Source organism: Sapajus apella, unplaced genomic scaffold (assembly GCF_009761245.1).
Source record: "Sapajus apella isolate SASKATOON/1434 unplaced genomic scaffold, GSC_monkey_1.0 scaffold18, whole genome shotgun sequence".
Taxonomy (NCBI): domain Eukaryota; kingdom Metazoa; phylum Chordata; class Mammalia; order Primates; family Cebidae; genus Sapajus; species Sapajus apella.
Genome location: NW_022436958.1, coordinates 21,140,473 through 21,160,317, shown reverse-complemented (window position 1 = coordinate 21,160,317; position 19,845 = coordinate 21,140,473). Strand labels below are relative to the sequence as shown.

Below are 19,845 nucleotides of genomic sequence, written 5' to 3'. Positions count from 1 at the left end.
GAACAGAAAACCAAATACTGCATGTTCTCACTAATAAGAGGGAGATAAGCTATGAGTATGCAAAGGCATACAAAGAGACATAATGGATATTGGAGACTCAGGAGGTGAGGAATGGAAAATTATCTTTTGGGTACAATGTACACTATTCGGGTGATGGGTATGCTAAAAGCTGAGACTTCACCATTATGCTGTTCACCCATGTAACCAAAAACAACTTGTACTCCTAAAGCTATTGAAATTTAAAAAATTTAAAAACAGTAATACAAAGCTTATTTAGTATTACAGTGTTTAGAAACAATATATTTAAATAAAAGTTGAATAAATCACAACCACTAGACGCTTATGCTGATGAATGCTTTACATCAAAACATAAATAGTCACCACTTTGGACGTGAGTTAGTGGGGTGTGTGTGTGTGTGTGTGTGTGTGTGCGTGTGTGTGTGTGTGTGTGTGCGCGTGCGTGTGTGTGTGTGTGTGTAGTAAGTGGAGAATGTTGGGGAGGTGTATGATAGTGAACAGATTAATTTAACAGTGTAATTTTTCACAGTTGTATTTGTGTAGATATTCTAAATTCTATTATTGGTGTGCTTTGCTTTATGGACTAGATGTGTGCATTAAGGAAAATTACCTGAATGTCATGGTGTTAGTTCAAATGATTTATTCCAAGATACGTTCTTTAGTGAAGAGGGGAAATATAGTGGCTCACCAATGGCTTAAAGGAACTACAACAATAACATTTGTGTTAAAGTATCACAGAAAATAAATATAAAGTCTCACAACTATTTTTTAGAGACATAAATATCTATGGTTAGTTTTGCGTTTAGCACATTTGCTTGAAAGTTTAAAGGAAGGAGGGCAAATGAAGAGAACACACTGAATTGTTTGGTTACACAACTGCCGTAACCCCACTTTAAGGTTCTACGAGTGATGCTGGACAGCTCCCCTTGGTTGCCGTGATACCGTTTCCTAGCATTTCCTAGGAGCTATTGATTTAGGAATGAGATGATTGAACTTAATAAGGGGGGATTTAGGGCATGGATGAGGAAAATTCATTAAATATAGTAGCAACTGAATAAATTCACAAAAATATTAGCAATAGTAAATAATTGGGCAGACTATTTAGTGAAATAACATGACAGAGAGGGAGTAACAGCTTAGCATGTGTTTAGCAAGTGTTTTTATTTAAACCCTTTTTCCATTTTCATTAAGATTGAATTTATATTCTAAGGTATTATCAAATAAAGTAGCATGATGTCTTTTGTATTTTAAATTTTTTTCCTTACTCTTTCCAGGACTGAAGTGTGTATGCCTTTTGTGTGATTCTTCAAACTTTACCTGCCAAACAGAAGGAGCATGTTGGGCATCAGTCATGCTAACCAATGGAAGAGAACAGGTGATCAAATCCTGTGTCTCCCTTCCAGAACTGAATGCTCAAGTCTTCTGTCATAGTTCCAACAATATTACTAAAACTGAATGCTGCTTTACAGATTTTTGCAACAACATAACACTGCACCTTCCAACAGGTAAGGGGTTTATCTTTGTTCATTCCAAATTTAATTTTACTCTTGGGAAACTATAAGAATGGTAGAAATCAAACTGTCTTATGTTTCTTTAAATAAGAAAATCTGTTTTACAGTTCTCTTTTTAATTTTGGCTGGCAAAATTCTCTAGAGTCGAGCTGAGGTTGAGTTTTAAAAAACTGCACATCATTGTCAAAACATTGACAACAACATAACAATTTTGAAGAAATGTGTTCACGTGAATTGTATTTTTGAAATGATTAATGGACATAAAGTAAAATGTAAATTTTTATGGATTTTTAAAAAAGAAATTGAGATTGCTTCTTGGCTTTTTGGCTAAGATCATGTGTAAAAGAAATTGAGATATATACCAGGAAGAAAAAGAGCATAACTAAAAATAGCAGATTGCCAACTTTTATGGGGACAGAATCTTTTTTTCAGGGGTATCCTCTGCATATCTTCTTCATCTACCCACATTCAAGCAAGGGCACACCCTATAGAGACAGAAGCAGAATGGAATTCGACCTTTGATCATTGTTCAGATGTGTTTCTGTCTTTAGTCAAATTATACAGTGCTTTATCCTAATTTATAAGATGCTCAAAATCCTGATCTGGCCCTTTATCAGGAATCTGGGATCTGCAACTTTGAGAGATATTAACAGGCATGTAGTTCTGAATTTAAAACTAGTTTATGATGTGAAAATGGTCCTGCAGTTGAATTTCTTTAATATTTTTAATATAACAATAATTTAATGATTATCAGTACAGTTATATCTATACGGAGATACATATACCTCCTTACAAATTAACATTTTAAGGCAATGTTATGTAATCTCAGATGTTCATATGTCATCATATCAATATACCACTGAAGCACTTTTTACCTATTTTTAAAATAAACTAACTGCCTTTTAATTGAAAAACATTTATTTCATAAAATATAGTATCATGATCTCAAATTAAAAACCAGTTTACTTGCCCTAAATAGAAGATAACTATGTAAATAAACAAACAATGCTACTGCATTTCAGTTAGGTATTTTGCATTTTCTCTTTGTTTAAAGGAGAGAAGAAATAAGTGTAAAAGACATATTAGCAGGAAACGAGACTTTTTGATACAAAATAAAAAAAAAAAAGAAAAACTAAGAGAATAAGAGAAGGAATCATTATATGACTCAGTGCTGTTTAATATTATGTTTGTTTACCATCCCAATTCATCTCAGAAAAAGCTTTTAAAGTAATTCCATGTACTACTGCTAGTACTTGTCCCAATCCTTGGAAACACTGTTTTAAGGCATTATCATGTATACCGCAACTTCAAAAGTTATACTTGGCATATTTCATCCCTGAACGGTACTTGCAGTCATGGATTTTAGACCACACTTATTCTCTCTGTCTCAGATTCCATAGACTTCCTTGCTTTGGTAGTGATCTGGGATCTATTATGGACACTCGTTTCCTTACATTTTATCCCCCAGTTTATCTGTGCACCAGAGATACCCTAAAGTGAAGGCTCCTTATGTTTGATGGTCTTCTCCATAGCCAAATACAAAGGATTTTTGGGGTGAAAAGGAGAGTCTCCTCATTAGCTGTGGCAGTGACCTATAATGTGTCTTTCCAATAGGGAATGATCCTCAAGACTACATACTTTGACCTAAAAAAAGATATTAGAGGGCAAGATGTCTCTAATCTCGGGCAAATCAAAGGTACTTAGTGTAGCTAGAATGTAGCTCCTCCCCAGCCCAACTCTAAGTTCTGCCAAAGTACTGAGAGGTCTATATGTTCTACCCTTAAGTTAGTCAGGAACCGGTCTTTCTTTTTCAAAAATTAACTTTATTAAGGTCTAATTTAGGTATAAGAAAGTGTACACATTTTATTATTTATTTATTTATAAAAAATAGTTTATCAAGAATATATGTGATGAACAGTGGGAGGACAGCAGGTGATTTTTTTAATGTGCATATTGGTTGTCATTTAGGTAACTTCTTCTATAAAGTGTCTATTCAAGTGTTTATGAAAAATTGGGTTTTTTATCTCTTCTGGTTGAATATGAAGAGTTCTTTATATATTCTGAATACAAGTCCTTTATTAGATACATATATTGTGACTGTTTTCTTCCATTCTGTGGTTTGCCATTTTGTTTTCTTGAAGGTATTTTTTACAGAGCACAGAGTTGAAATTTTGTTGAAGTTTGATTTATCTTTTTTTAAAAAAATTATGGTAGTTAACTAGTTTCATGTCCTGAGTTTTTGTCTACTCAAAACTTATATATGTATATTTTTATGGTTTCTTCAAGAGGTTTTATTTCAGTTTTTATAGTTAGTTTCGATTTTTACATTTAGTTTCAACTTAATTTGTGTTATTATGTGAGGTTAAGGTGAAGTTTTATTTTTTCCATGTGGATATGAAGTTGTTCTAGGATCATTTATTGAAAGTCTATTCTTTATTCATTGAGTTATGGTGGCACTTTGGTTGAAAATAAAGTAATCTTATATATGTGGGTGTATTTCTGGCCTCTTCTATTTGATTGTTCTATATGTCTTCTATTACTGTCAAACTGTTTTGATTATTGTAGTTTTATAGTACGTATTGAAATCCAGTTTTGTGACTTCTCCAACTTTGTTTTCCCAAATTGATTTGCTTATGATAAGTCCTTTGCATTTTTATTTAAATTTTAGAATCCACTTGACAATTCCTACAAAAACACATGCTGAGATTTTGATTGAGTATATAGATTAATTTGCAGATAATAATCATGTTCATGTTCACAATATTGAACTTTTAATCCATGAACATAGTATTTTTTTTTACTTATTTAGTTCTGTAGTTACTCTTAACATGCTTTGTAGTTATCAGAGAACAGATTTTATAAATATTTTGTTGATTTTATCTCTAAGTAATGCATGCTTTTGATGCTATTGTGAATGGTATTTTTAACATCTCAATTTCTAAATATTAATTGCTAGTATATGATGATAAAATTAATTTTCCTTCTATTGAATTCATTATATACTGAAAGCTTGTGAAAATAAATTATAGACCAGGTGCAGTGGCTCACGCCAATAGTCCCAGAATTTTGGGAGGCCAAGGCGGGTGACTCACTTGAGGTTGTGAGTATGAAACCAGCCTAGCCAACATGGTGAAACCCCAATTCTACTGAAAATTAGCTGGGTATGGTGGTGCACGCCTGTGATCCCAGCTACTTGAGAGGCTGCTGGAACCTGGGAGGCGGAGGTTGCAGTGAGCCAAGATCACGCCACTGCACTCCAATCTGGATGATATACCGAGACTCCATCTCAAAGTATATATAATATATATATTATATATATACACACATATATGTTATTTATGATAGGTATACATTATCACATCATATATATGATATATATGTGTGTGTGTATATATATTAGCTCTAGTAGCTTTTTTCTAGATTCTTTGGCATTTTCTGCATATACAATCATCTTATCAATGAATATAGACCATAATTTATATCTTCCATTCTGATACATAGATAATACAGAATTTTCTTTCTTTTCTTTGTGTTTTTGCACTGGATGGAACCGCCAATATAATGATGAATAGGAGTGGTGAGAGTGAAGATCCTTGTCTTTTTCCTGATTCTAGGAGGAGTGCATTCATTCTTTTACTCTTAAGTATGATGTTAACTCTGGGTTTTTTGTAGATGCCTGTTATCAGTTGAGGAAATTTGCTTGTATTCCTAGTTTGGTGAAAATTTCTCTTTAAAATCATGAATGGATGTTAAATTTTTAAAACAAAGCTTCATGAGTTTATTGAGATTATCAAGTGATTTTTTTCTTTAGTCTCTTCATATGATGGATTGCATTAATTGGTTTTCAAATGTTATCTATAATAGGGAATATATGTATTGTCTGGCCACTAATTAATGTCTACAAGAAATGCTGTGTAACATTTAATTGAATTTAAGCTTCCTTTTAATTAATTTTTTTTTTTTAAAGACGGTACCTTGTTCCATGGCTCACTGCAGCCTTGAACTCCTGGGCTCAAATGGTCTTTCTACCTTAGCCTTCTGTATGTGTGACTACAGGAACATGCCACCACACCTGGCTAATTTCAAAAGAATTTTTTTTGAGATGGTGTCTGTCAGTATCGCCCAGGCTTATCTCAAACTCATGGCCTTAAGCAATCTTCCTCCCTCGGCCTCCCAAAATGTTGGCATTAGAGGCATGAGCTACTGCATATGGTGAGATGCAAACCTTTTTATTTGAAAACGCTGGGGACTTTCCGGCTGAGCACTGGATGATGTAGCTAGTGCCAATAACTCCACTGTTTCTGCGTCATCAGAGGGTGTGATTGACATCTCCCCCTCTGCCTGTAGGGATTTGTCAATTTCAAAGTGATCACAAAATAGGAAATACAGAAATGCACTCTGTAAAGTAGATAGTGTGATATTTCTACAGTGCTTGATAGTCTGCATCATGTCCATGTACTACACAGTAGAAGAAAGGTCGGGAGGTGACCAGAAGAGGTAGGACAAAATCTTGGACTTCCCTTTACAGTTTCATCTGAAAGCCAAGTGGATCCTTGCCTCTCTGGCTCTTTTATCAGTCACCCCAGATGGTGGGGTCATTTCTGGGTAGCTGACTTGATGTAAGTGCAGTAACTCAGTCTCGTGCTTCAGCTGGTCCTCTCTTCTGCACTTAGATCCTATTTGTAACAGTTGGACCTTTGCTTTATTTTTTTTGTGGTTACAAAATTTTTCTCCTGACTGTAGCTCATGACTCTCTTCCCCTAGTGGGTGTGTACCTTTACAGTGGGTTTTGCCTGTGAGCCCCCTAATCAGTCCCCCTCAATTCTTCTCACAATTCCTGCCTGATTTTGTGTAATTTTGGCTTTCTGTCTCTATTCAGCAATGTCTCTTAAACTCTTTTTTTCATATTTTCTAATTTTCGAATCATTGATGATTTCAATATCTACAGTCTCTGTGGGTTTGGTTTTGCTGTTTTTTATTCTGCTAAGTCATATTCTTGGTGACTTCTTTCCTTGTGTTTTTTAATGATTTATTTTATTGTGAGCTCATGGTCTTGGGAAACTTTATCTGGAGGAAACCTTTGAAGCATGTGTTTAAAATTTGTTTCTTCAGAGAAGATTTATATTAGCTTCTGCCAGCTGCTTGGGTGCTACCAACCCAAAACCAGTGTTTCAATTAGGTTTTGGGGGCCAGCATAATAGAGCGAATTCTGACTCTAAGCCTGCCTGTAAGGATTACACACTTGTGAGGAACTCTGAGACGTTTTGGTTTTTCTTCTACTTTACCCAAAGTCAGTCTTGTGACACACAAGCATATACCGTCTCTCTTTGTAGAGCTTTCTGTTTTGTTGTTTTGTTTTGTTTTCATGGCAGCGCCATTCATAGTTGTCTGATTTATGCAAGAATCACTGATCTGACCTTTCACTGTTTCGGGAATCATGTTTTATTTCCCAGCCTCGTGATACAATGTGGTAAACTGAGCACTTCACCACCAAGAGCTGGCAGATGCCTCCAGGGTCAAGGCAGCCACAGTACTCAATCCCCTCTCTGGATCTGTACTTTATTCTTGGCTCTTGAGCCCGAGCAATTCATTTATTTTTGCACCAGCTTTATCATAAAATAGAAAAAAATTATTTATATTTTATTCAGCACTTTTATGTGTACTGTAGCAAGAAGGGTTTCTGTGGACATCTAAAGTGTAACTTGGCAAAAATGGAAATTCTAAGATAGTTTATTTTTGAAATGATGCTGGCATAATTATCTATCCATCTGGAAGAAAACAAGACTGTACCACAGTGTCATACCATATACAAAAATAAATTACAGCTTGATTAAATATCTAATTGTGAAATATAAAACAATTTAAATGTCAGAGAAAATTTAGAGAAAAGATTTTTATGACTTTATAGTATGGAAGCTGTTCTTAAATAAGACAGGAAACCCAGCTGCTATAAAAGGAGAAGAAAGATATAATTGACTTGATGAAAACTAAAATACAAATGAATGATAAAAGATAACATAAATAAAACCAGAAAAAATTTTAAATATTGGGTAGAAATATTTGTAGTATATATGACTGGAAAAAGATCACTGTTTAAAAGAGCGTGCACGTGTGTGTGTGTGTGTGTGTGTGTGTGTGTGTGTGTGTTAATTGCAGGACGGGGTTTAGGGGAAAGAGAGAGTGCATGAGACAGACTGAGAAAGGGGAAATGCTAAATGAAAAAAAAAATGAGAGCGCATAAACAAATTTTACAGAGGAGAAAATCCAAATGGTCAAATATTGAGAAGATGTTTAACCTTACTATTAGTTGGCATACCATTTTTCCCACCTATTAGATAGGTAAAAGTTTAAAAAAAAAAGTTGTATCAGCTGGGACACTTTCAAATGAAAGTATCAGAAACTTAGATAATAATATCTTAATAAGGAAATTCAGTGACTCACATGACAAGAAATCTGGAAGTAGTTAGGTTCTATTGTTTGTTAACGAGGCTTGATGATGTCACCAGCCTACTTCCATGTTGCAGTACTTCCAATAACCAAGCATACAAGGATGTGAGGCAGTATGAATAAAGACAGCAGAAAAGAGCACATACCAGAAAAAGATGATGGCTTTGTATATTGGAATTATCAGACAAAACTTATAGACCAAATATTTTCCAAATGTAAAGAAACAAAAGGCAAGTTGAAAATATTTTTAGAGAATAGGAAACCATTAAAAAGCGACCTAGCAGATTTAAATAATAACAGAAGAAAACTCTTAAAATAAAAAATATGGTAACTAATTTGCAAAACTTAGGAACAGGTTTATGAACAATTAGCATAAGAATTATTGGAGAGAAATAGGGGTCTTAAATACAGGTCAGAAGAAATATTTTTGTATGGATTACATAGAGAATACAAATGGAATATATGGAAGAGAGGATGACAAATAGAGGAACGTTAAAGAAGAGTTAACAGCTGGGCACGGTGGCTCACGCCTGTAATCCCAGCACTTTGGGAGGCTGAGTGGGCGGATCACGAGGTCAGGAAATCGAGACCATCCTGTCTAACATGGTGAAACCTCATCTCTACTAAAAAATACAAAAATTAGCTGGGCATGGTGGCGCGCTCCTGTAGTCCTAGCTACTTGAGAGGTGAGGCAGGAGAATTGCTTGAACCCAGGAGGTGGAGGTTACAGTGAGCTAAGATTGTGCCACTGCACTCCAGCCTGGCTCCTGGCAACAGAGTGAGACTCTGTCAAAAAAAAAAAAAAAAAAAAAAAAAAAAAGAGGAAGAGTTAACATGTGCTTTCACACAGGAGCCCAAAAGAGAGGGGAGAAAAAATTGGGCAAAAGCAGTATCTGCAAAGATAACAGCTCAAAATTTTCCAGAATTGAGAACACCAGTCCCCAAACCCAATAAAGTCAATTAATTAAACCCAATAAAGTCCAATTAATATCAATAGGACAAATAAAAAGACATCCAAAGCTTGACACATCATAGTAAAACTACAGAACACCAAAGACAAAGGGAAGTACTAAAAGTTGACAGAGGAAAAGAGTTTAAATTCAAAGGAGCTGAATTTAATTTAAAATTCATCAATTTAATTGAATATAATGTTAAGTTCAATTTAAATTTAAACTAAATGGATTAACATTAAATTTGGCTCCTTTGAATTATTTAATTAAATTCAATTAAATTGAATTAAATGTTACCCAATGAACATTTATTAACATGTTAAACCAGGTAAAATTAACATTGTCTTCGAAACAGCAAGAAGTGAAAAGAGAAACAGTGTAATTATACTTGCAATATTTTGAAAGAAAATAGCTGTTAACCGAATTCTATATCCAGCAAAAATATCTTTAAAGAAGGAGGGTAAGGAAGAAGCCCTTATAAAGTAACAGAAATAGAGTGAGTTGCGATTAGTAACCCCTTGATAAAGGAAATTCTGAACAATGTACTTCAGGGAGAAAGAAAGTAACACCAAAGTTCTGACATGCAAGGAGGAACAAAAAGCAAAGACAGTGAGAACATGTGACTAACTCTAAAGAACATTATTGACAATAACAGCTATAATCACGTAGGGCTTTAAAAATATTAATATAAACCATTTGGAGTAATAATGGCATGCTGGATGTGTCAGGATAGGGGCAAATGGACTTAAAATGTTCTATGGACCTTGATTCAGTCTAGGAAAAGGGTAAAAGATATTTTTAAGCATTAATGCTTTAAAAATGCATGTTGTCATTTCTATGTTACTTTTACAAGTAGAAAGTGAGCATATTCTTTCTAAACTTCAGTGGGGAAGATGGAATATTAAAAACAATCTAAAAAATGTCAAGAGGTCTGAGCACACTGGCTCACACCTGTAATCTCAATGCTTTGGGAGGCCAAGGTGGGAGTATTGCTTGAGCCCGAGTTTGAGATCAGCCTAGGCAACATGGCAAGACCCTGTCTCTACAAAAAACTTGTAAAAAATTAGTCAGGCATGGTGGCGTGTGCCTGCGGTCCCAGCTACTTGGGAAGCTGAGGCAGGAGGATTGCTTGAACCCATGTGGTTAAGGTTGCAGTGAGCCATGCTCACACCACTGCACTCCAGCCCGGGTGCCACTGCATTCTGGCCTGGGCAAGAGCATGAGACCCTGTCTCCGAAACAAAAACAAAAACGAAACAAACAAACACAAACAGAAAAACCAAAAGAAGAAAAGAGAAAAGGAAGCACACAGCTGATGTGACAAAGAGAAAGCACCCAAATATATCAGTATAACTAAATGTAAATTATTTAATGTAAATATACTCAGCATTCCAGTTTAAACACAATGATTTTCAAAGTGTAGAAAACAAATTCAATTAAATGTTTAAAATACATATCTAAAATGAAATTTTATAGAAATGTTGAAATTATTGTGATAGAAAATATTTACCATGCATATATTAAAAGTGTTAGTTTACTTAAATTAATAGAAGACAAAATAGAATTTAATGCAAAAAATTATTATTGTTTAAATGTGTCACTTTGTAATAACTGAAGCTTCATTTTCCAGGGATTTGTTTAAGAAATCTAAATTTCTATGTACTTAAGAATGGAGTCTGAAAAATAAAGAAAATATTTACAGATCTATTAGAATAAATAGAAAAGTCCACAGTCTCAGAGGGAGATGTCAAAATACCATTGTCTTGGTAATTGATATTACAGTAGATTTTTACAAATTTATTTATTTATTTATTTATTTATATATATATTTTATGGCACTTTAGGTTCTGGGGTACATGTGAAGAACATGCAGGATTGTTGCATAGGTACATACATGGCAATGTGGTTTGCTGCCTCCATCCCCATCACCTGTATCTCGAATTTCTCCCCATGTTATCCCTCCCCAACTCCCTACGGTCCACTGTCCCTCCCATAGTCCCCCCCAACAGACCTCAGTGTGTGATGCTCTCCTCCCTGTGTCCATGTGTTCTCATTGTTCAACACCCACCTATGAGTGAGAACATGCGGTGTTTAGTTTTCTGTTCTTGTGTCAGTTTGCTGAGAATGATGGTTTCCAGGTTCATCCATGTCCCTACAAAGGACATGAACTCATCATTTTTTGTGGCTACATAGTATTCCATGGTGTATATGTCCCACATTTTCCCTGTCCAGTGTCTTATTGATGGGCATTTGGGTTGGTTCCAGGTCTTTGCTATTGTAAACAGTGCCGAAATGAACATACATGTGCATGTGTCTTTATAATAGAATGAATTATAATCCTCTGGATATACACCCAGTAATGGGATTGCTGGGTCAAATGGAATTTCCATTTCTAGGTCCTTGAGGAATCACCACACTGTGTTCCACAATGGTTGAACTAATTTATAGTCCCACCAACAGTGTAAAAGTGTTCCTATTTCTCCACATCCTCTCCAGTACCTGTTGTCTCCATATTTTTTAATGATTGCCATTCTAACTGGCATGAGATGGTATCTGAATATAGTTTTGATTTGCATTCCTCTAATGGCTAGTGATGATGAGCATTTTTTCATATGTTTGTTGGCCTCATATATGTTTTCTTTTGAAAAGTGTCTGTTCGTATCCTTTGCCCACTTTTAATGGGTTTGTTTTTTTCTTGTAAATCTGTTTTAGTTTTTTGCAGATTCTGGATATAAGTCCTTTGTCAGATGGGTAATTCCAAAATTTTTTTCCCATTCTGTTGGTTGCTGGTTCACTCTAATGATTGTTTCTTTTGCTGTGCAGAAGCTCTGGAGTTTAATTAGATCCCATTTGTCTATTTTGGCTTTTGTTGCCATTGCTTTTGGTGTTTTAGCTATGAAGTCCTTTCCTATGTCCTGAATGTTTTTGCCTAGGTTTTCTTCTAGGGTTTTTATGGTGTTAGGTCTTATGTTTAAGTTTTTAATCCATCTGGAGTTAATTTTAGTGTAAGGTGTCAGGAAGGGGTCCAGTTTCTGCTTTCTACACATGGCTAGCCAGTTTTCCCAACACCATTTATTAAACAAGGAATCCTTTCCCCATTGCTTGTTTTTGTCTGGTTTGTCAAAGATCAGATGGTTGTAGATATGTTGCATTGCCTCTGAGACCTCTGTTCTGTTCCATTGGTCTATATCTCTGTTTTGGTACCAGTACCATGCTGTTTTGATTACTGTAGCCTTGTAGTATAGTTTGAAGTCCAGTAGTGTGATGCCTCCAGCTTTGTTCTTTTTGCTGGAGGCATCAAAGAATTGATTTGGCTATGCAGGCTCTCTTTTGGTTCCATATGAAGTTTAAGGTTTTTTTTCCAGTTCTGTGAAGAGGGTCATAGGGAGCTTGATGGGGATAGCATTGAATCTATAAATTACTTTGGGCAATATGGCCATTTTCACAATATTGATTCTTCCTAACCATGAGCATGTAATGTTTTTCCATCTGTTTGTGTCCTCCCTTATTTCCTTGAGCAGTGGTTTGTAGTTCTTGAAGAAGTCCTTTACATCCTTTGTTAGTTGTGTTCCTGGGTATTTTATTCTCTTTGTAGCAATTGTGAATGGCAGTTCATTCTTGATTTGGCTCTAAGTCTGTTATTGGTGTATAGGAATGTTTGTGATTTCTGCACATTGATTTTGTATCCTGAGACTTTGCTGAAGTTGATTATCAATTTCAGGAGATTTTGGGCTGAGACGATGGGGTCTCCTAGATATAAAATCATATCATCTGCAAAAAGAGACAATTTGACTTTCTCCTTTCCTAATTGAATACCCTTTATTTCTTTTTCTTGCTTGATTGCTCTGGCTAGAAATTCCAATACTGTATTGAATAGGAGTGGTGAGAGAGGGCATCCTTGTCTAGTGCCAGATTTCAAAGGGAATGCTTCTAGTTTTTGCCCATTCAGTATGATATTGGCTGTGGGTTTGTTGTAAATAGCTTTTATTCTTTAAGATACGTTCCCTCAATACCTATTTATTGAGAGTTTTTAGCATAAAGAGCTGTTGAATTTCATCAAAGGCCTTCTCTGCATCTTTTCAGACAGTCATGTTGTTTTTGTCTTTGGCTCTGTTTATGTGGTGAATTACGTATATAGACTTGCATATGTTGAACCAGCCTTGCATCTCTGGGATGAAGCCTACTTGATCGTGATAGATAAACTTAACCAATTTTGCAATCGGTTTGCCATTATTTTATTGAAGATTTTTGCATCTATGTTCATCATGGGTATTGGCCTGAAGTTTTCTTTTCTTGTTGAGTCTCTGCTGGGTTTTGGTATCAGGATGATGTTGGTCTCATAAAATGATTTGGGAAAGATTCCTTCTTTTTGTATTGTTTGGAATAGTTTCAGAAGGAATGGTACCAACTCTTCTTTGTATGTCTGGTAGAATTCGACTGTGAACCCATCTTAATTGCTACCTCAACTGCAGCCCTTGTTATTGGTCTATTCAGGGTTTCAACTTCTTCCTGGTTTAGCCATGGGAGGATGCAAGTGTCCAGGAATTTATATATTTCTTCCAGGTTTACTGGTTTATGTGCATAGATTTGTTTGTAGTAATCTCTGATGGTAGCTTGGATTTCCGTTGAATCTATGGTGATATCCCCTTTATCATTTTGTATTGCATCTATTTGATTCTTCTCCCTCTTCTTTTTTATTAATCTGGCCAGCGGCCTATTTTGTTGATCTTTTCGAAACACCAGCTCCTGGATTTATTGATTTTTTGAAGGCTTTTTTTGTGTGTGTCTCTATCTCCTTCAGTTTTGCTCTGATCTTCGTTATTTCTTGTCTTCTGCTAACTTTTGAGTCTTTTTGATCTTGCTCCTCTAGCTCTTTCAATTTTGATGATAGGGTGTCGATTTTCGATATTTCCTTGCTTCTGATGTGGGCATTTATTGCTATAATTTTCCTCTGGACACTGTGTTAAATGTGTCCCAGAGATTCTCTTAAGTTGTGTCTTTATTCTCATTGATTTCAAGGAACATCTTTATTTCTGCCTTCATTTCATTGTTTATCCAGTAAACATACAGGGGCCAGTTGTTCAGTTTCCATGAAGTTTGGGGTTCTGAGTTAGTTTCTGAATTCTGAGTTCTAATTTCATTGCACTGTGGTCTGAGAGACTGTTTGTTATGATTTATGTTCTTTTGCATTTGCTGAGGAGTGATTTACTTGATTTACTCCCAGTTATGTGGTCAATTTTTGAGTAGGTGTGATGTGGTGCTGAGAAGAATGGATTTTGGGTGGAGAGTTCTGTAAATGTCTATTAGGTTTGCTTCGTCCAGATCTGAGTTCAAGTCCTGGATAGCCTTGTTAATTTTCTGTCTCATTGTTCTGTCTAATATTGACAATGGAGTGTTAAAGTTTCCCACTATTATTGTGTGGGAGTCTAAGTCTCTTTGTACGTTGTTAAGAACTTGCTTTATGTATCTAGATGCTCCTGTATTGGGTACATATACATTTAGGATCATTAGTTCTTCTTGTTGCATTCATTCTTTTACCATTAAGTAATGCCCTTCTTTGTCTCTTTTGATCTTTGTTGGTTTAAAGTCTATTTTATCAGAGACTAGGATTGCAACTCCTACTTTTTTTGCTCTCTGCTTGCTTGGTAAGTCTTCCTCCATCCCTTTATTTGAGCCTATATGTGTCCTTGCATGTGAGATGGTTTTTCTGGATACAGCACACTGATGGGTTTTGACTTTTTATCCAATTTGCCATTCTGTGTCTTTTGATTGGGGCATTTAGCCCATTTACATTTAAGGCTAATATTGTTATGTGTGAATTTGGTCCTGCCATTTTGATGCTAGCTGATTGTTTTGCCCATTAGTTGATGTAGTTTCTTCATTGCGTCAATGCTCTTTACATTTTTGGAGTGGCTGGTATTAGTTACTCCTTTCTATGTTTAGTGCTACTTTCAGGAGCTCCTGTAAGGTAGGCCTGGTGATGATGAAATCTCTTGTCAATTGCTTTTTTTGTAAAGGATTTTATTTCTCCTTCACTTATGAAGCTTAGTTCGGCTGGCTGTGAAATTCTAGGTTGAAAATTCTTTTCTTTAAGAAAAATTATTTTCTTTAAGGTTGTTGAATATTAGTCCCTACTCTCTTTTGTCTTGTAGAGTTTCTGCCAATATACCAGCTGTGAGTCTGATGGGCTTCCCTTTGTGTATAACCTGACCTTTCTCTCTGGCTGCCCTTAGCATTTTTTCCTTCATTTCAACCCTGGTGAATCTGATGATTATGTGCCTTGGGGTTGCTCTTCTTGAAGAATATCTTTGTGGTGTTCTCTTTATTTCCTGTACTTGGATGTTGGCCTGCCTTGCTAGGTTGGGGAAGTTCTCCTGGATAATATCCTGAAGAGTGTTTTCCAGCTTGGATTCATTCTCTCTGTCACATTCAGGTACACCTATCAAACGTAGATTAGGTCTTTTCATGTAATCCCATATTTCTTGGAGGCTTTGTTCATTTCTTTTTACTCTTTTTTCTCTAATCTGCCTTCTCATTTTATTGAGTTGATCTTCAATCTCTGATATCCTTTATTCTGCTTGATCGATTCGGCTATCGAAACTTGTGTATGTTTTGCTAAGTTCTTCTGTTGTGTTTTTCAGCTCCATCAATTCATTTATATTCTTTTCTAAGCTGTTTATTCTCTTTAGCATTTTGTCAAACCTTTTTTCAGAGTTCTTAGTTTATTTGCATTGGGTTAGAACATGGTCTTTTAGCTCAGAAATTTGTTATTACCCACTTTCTGAAGCCTGTTTCTGTCAATTCATCACACTCATTCTCCATCCAGTCTTGTTCCCTTGCTGGTGAGGAGTTGTGATCCCTTGGAGGAGGAGAGGTGTTCTGGTTTTGGGTGTTTTTGTCCTTTTTGCACTGGTTTTCCTCCCATCTTTGTGGATTTATCTACCTGTGGTCTTTGTAGTTGGTGACTTTTGGATGTGGTCTCTGAGTGGTCATCCTTTTTGTTGATGATGAAGTTATTTCTTTCTGTTTTCTGCTTTTCCTTTTAATAGCCAGGCCCCTCTGCTGTAGGACTGCTGGAGGTCCACACCAGACCCTGCTTGTCTGGGGATCACCTGCGGCAGCTGCAGAACAGTAAGGGTTGCTGCCAGTTTTTTCTTCTGTTATCTTTGTCCCAGAAGGATACCCGCCAGATGTCAACCTGAGACCTCTTTATGAGATGTCTCTTTGGATATATGGGGGTCAGGGTGCTGCTTGAGGGGACAGTCTGTCCCTTAAAGGAGCTCAAGTGCTGAGTTGTGAACTCTGTTGTTCTGTTCAGTGCTGCTGGGCAGGTACTTTTAAGTCTGCTGCAGCGGAACTCATAACCGCCTTTTTTTCCCAGGTGCTCTGTCCTGGGAAGGTGGGGCTTTATTTATCAGTTCCTGACATGCTGCTGCCTTTTTTTCAGAGATGCCCTGACCAGTTAGGAGGTAGCCTAGTCACAGTCTGCCAGCAGAGGCATTGCTGAGTTGCCGTGGGCTCTGCCCAGCTGCTGTGTGAACTTCCTTACGGCTTTATTTACAGAGGTATAGTTAGAACTGCCTTGGTAATGGTGGTCTGCCTCAGTAATGGTGGACTGTCTCTGTAATGGCGGACTGCCTCAGTAATGGCGGACTGCCTCGGTAATGACAGACTGCCTCAGTAGTGATGGACTGCCTCAGTAATGGCGGATGCCCTTCCCCCAACAGAGCTGGACTGTCCCAGGTTCAGCTGTGCTTGCTGTGAAACTCTCAATCCAGAGTGTTTCAGATTGCTGGTCTTTGTGGGGGTGGGACCCACTGAACCAGATCATGTGGCTCCCTATTTCAGCACCCTCTTTTTGAGTTGAATGGGCAACTCTGTCTCCTAGGCATTCCAGGTGCCAGTTGAAACGGCATCCAGATTTGTGTGAGTTTTTGTGTGGAGACCTGCTGTGCTGGCCTAAACAGCTGTGCTAGAGACTCGTGGCACTTTTCTGCCCTGGAAACTCCTGGTCTATGGGCAGTAAAAATTCGTTTCAAAATGCGGTGATCACTCACCCTCTATGTTCTCACTGGGAACTGCACTCCAGAGCTGTTCCTATTCAGCCATCATCAAGATTTTTTTTTTTTTTTGATGGAGTTTTGCTCTGGTCATCCAGGCTGGAGTGCAATGGTGTGATCCTGGCTCACTATAACCTCCACCTCCTGAGGTCAAGCAATTCTCCTGCTTCAACCTCCTGAGTACCTATTACAGATTTTTAAAAATTAGGACAATATACAAGGCTGAAACAACATGATTTATGAACAACCTACTTTTTAGAAAAATCTAATTTACTGAACCTGAATAGTCTTGTGACATTAAAAATTAAAAAAAAAAAAAGAACTTGAATCAGTAGTTCTAAAATGGGCCATAAGAATATATTCTCATTAAGAAAATTTCAAAGCCTAAAAGGCTATACCAGAAAATTGTGCTAAATTTTCTGATATAGGTAATTCTTCACAAATTCTTCCAAAGCATAGACAAGCAGGAATATCATTTTATGCACAAACTTGATATCAAAACCAAACAAAACAGTATAGAAAAGGAAAAGTACAAGCCATTCTCATTCATGAACATGTGTGCAAGCATCCCAACTTTGACATGGAACTACATAGGAAATGAGATTCTGGGAGCCATAGTTCAAGTTTACCCAAGTTGACAAGAAAATGATCAAACACAATGATAGAACTACTTTTTGTAAGGCAAAGAAATGATTATTCCAGGCAGGGCGCACATAGCTCATGCTTGTAATCCCAGCACTTTGAGAGGCCAAGGCAGGAGGATCAGAAGGTCAAGAGATTGAAAGCATCCTGGCCAAATTGGTTGAAACCCTGTCTCTACTAAAAATACAAAAATTATCTGGGTGTGGTGGTGCACACCTGTAATCCCAGCTCCTGGGGAGGCTGAGGCAGGAGAACTGCAACCTGGGAGGTGTAGGTTGCAGTAAGCTGAGATCACCCCACTGCACTCTCTCCTGGCAACAGAGCAAGACTTCATTTCAAAAAAAAAAAAAAAAAGAAAGAAAGAAATTATTATTCCTCAAGCTATGATAATGGTTGCCCTGGGGGAAGGGATAAGGTTGTGATCTTGTGGGGGTTTCTTAGAATGGGGTGCTGATGTTGACAGAGAGGGGATTTATAGGGACATTTATAATTATTTGTTATATTCTACATATTGTACATAATTTTCTGTATATTCATTATATTTCACAACAAAAGAAGAATAAAACATCAAGTTTCAAAGTAATGTGTGAGTTTAGGTAAATCTATGGAAGATCACACAGTCTGTGAATATCTGGAGTAGGTATTGGTGACAGCTGATGGGCCGAGGACATTCTTTAACTCCTGCCTTGTCAAATTGTATACTCTTTGACTTGTTTTGTTGCACATGTATTATTTTTCTTATGAAAAAAACCTGATGAGTCAAAAGTTAATATGACTATAAATAAGTGTATCAAAGACATCTGGTTTTCTTCCATACCAATTTCACAGGAGACCTTAGACTTTTTAGCTGGTTATGTGACTGTCTACCGAACAGATAATATTTTCAGCTACTCTTGCAGCTAAATGTGAGTAATGTGACTACATTACTCACAAATGGTAATGTGACTACATTCTGGTTAACTAGATGAATGGCAGTGTTTTGGAGGACTTTGGAGAAGACTTAATTAAAACAGCACTGGTGGCCAGGCATAATGGTTCACACCTGTAATCCTAGCACTTTGGGAAGCTGAGGCAGGAGAATCTGTTTAGCCTAGGAGTTCAAGGCCAGCCTTAGCAAGATATTGAAATCACATCTCTATAAAAAATAAAGGAATTAGGCTGGGCGTGGTTGCTCAAGCCTGCAATCCCAGCATTTTGGGAGGCTGAGGCAGCTGGATCACCTGAGGTCAGGAGTTCAAGACCAGCCTGACCAACACAGTGAAACCCTCTACTAAAAATACAAAAATTAGCTGGGCATGGTGGCACATGTCTGTAATCCCAGCTACTCACTCAGAGGTTGAGGCAGGAGAATTGCTTGAACCCAGGAGGTGGAGGTTGCAGTAAGCTGAGATCACACCATTGCTCTCCAGCCTGGGTGACGAGCGCAAAACTCCATCTCAAAAAAAAAAAAAAAAAAAAAAAAAAGAAAAGAATTAGCTGGGTGTGGTAGTGCACACCTGTAGTCCCATCTACTTCGGAGGCTGAGGCAGGAGGATCCTTTGAGCCCAGGAAGCCAAGGCTGCAGTGAGCTATGATTGCAACAATCAATACATTCTAGCCTGGGTAACAGTGCAAGACCCTGACTCTTAAAAAAATAAAAAATAAAAAAAAAACAAAAAAACCAAAGCAGAATTGGCACATGAGTTTACCACCATCCGTCATGCTGCCTGATGCAAAGGCTGGAGTTATAGCTGCTGCCTTGGACCATGAAGATGATGGCTTCACCGTAGGACAGCAACAAGGGAGCTAACAGGGGCCTGATTGGAAACTTCATGAAGCCATGCTACTATTGGACTATCCATCTTCAGATCTGTTTCCCATGAAGGAGAAAAACAATTGATGTATTTGGCTTCCTCTGTTATTTGTAGTTAAATCCAATTCTAATTAACACAGAAGCAGCAAAGCAAGTCATCCAGAGAAGCAGCAAAACAAGTCCACCTGCCCATAGAAGGTAGAATTTTTGTTTGTAGATCAAATAAAACCTGTCCAAGAGATAGGCCCGTAGACAGGTTTTACTTGATCTACACAGTTTCTGGAAAAATGTTAAACATTAGGAGTCTGCTATGGTCTGAATGTGTTCCGTCTAAGTTCGTATGTTGAAATTCTAACCTCGAAGGTGACAGTATTAGATGGTAGGAGTCTTTTTTTTTTTTTTTTTTTTTTTTTTTTTTTTTTTTTT

General features: G+C 36.9%; 1 protein-coding gene across 1 annotated transcript in view; it reads left to right on the top strand.

Moving 5' to 3' along the window:
• ACVR1C (activin A receptor type 1C) overlaps positions 1-19,845 on the top strand; it is a 116,505-nt gene that overhangs the window by 50,138 nt on the left and 46,522 nt on the right. The window contains exon 2 of the mRNA XM_032286446.1: positions 1,293-1,523. Within this exon, the coding sequence (XP_032142337.1) occupies positions 1,293-1,523 (231 nt within the window). The remainder of the gene's footprint in view (positions 1-1,292; positions 1,524-19,845) is intronic.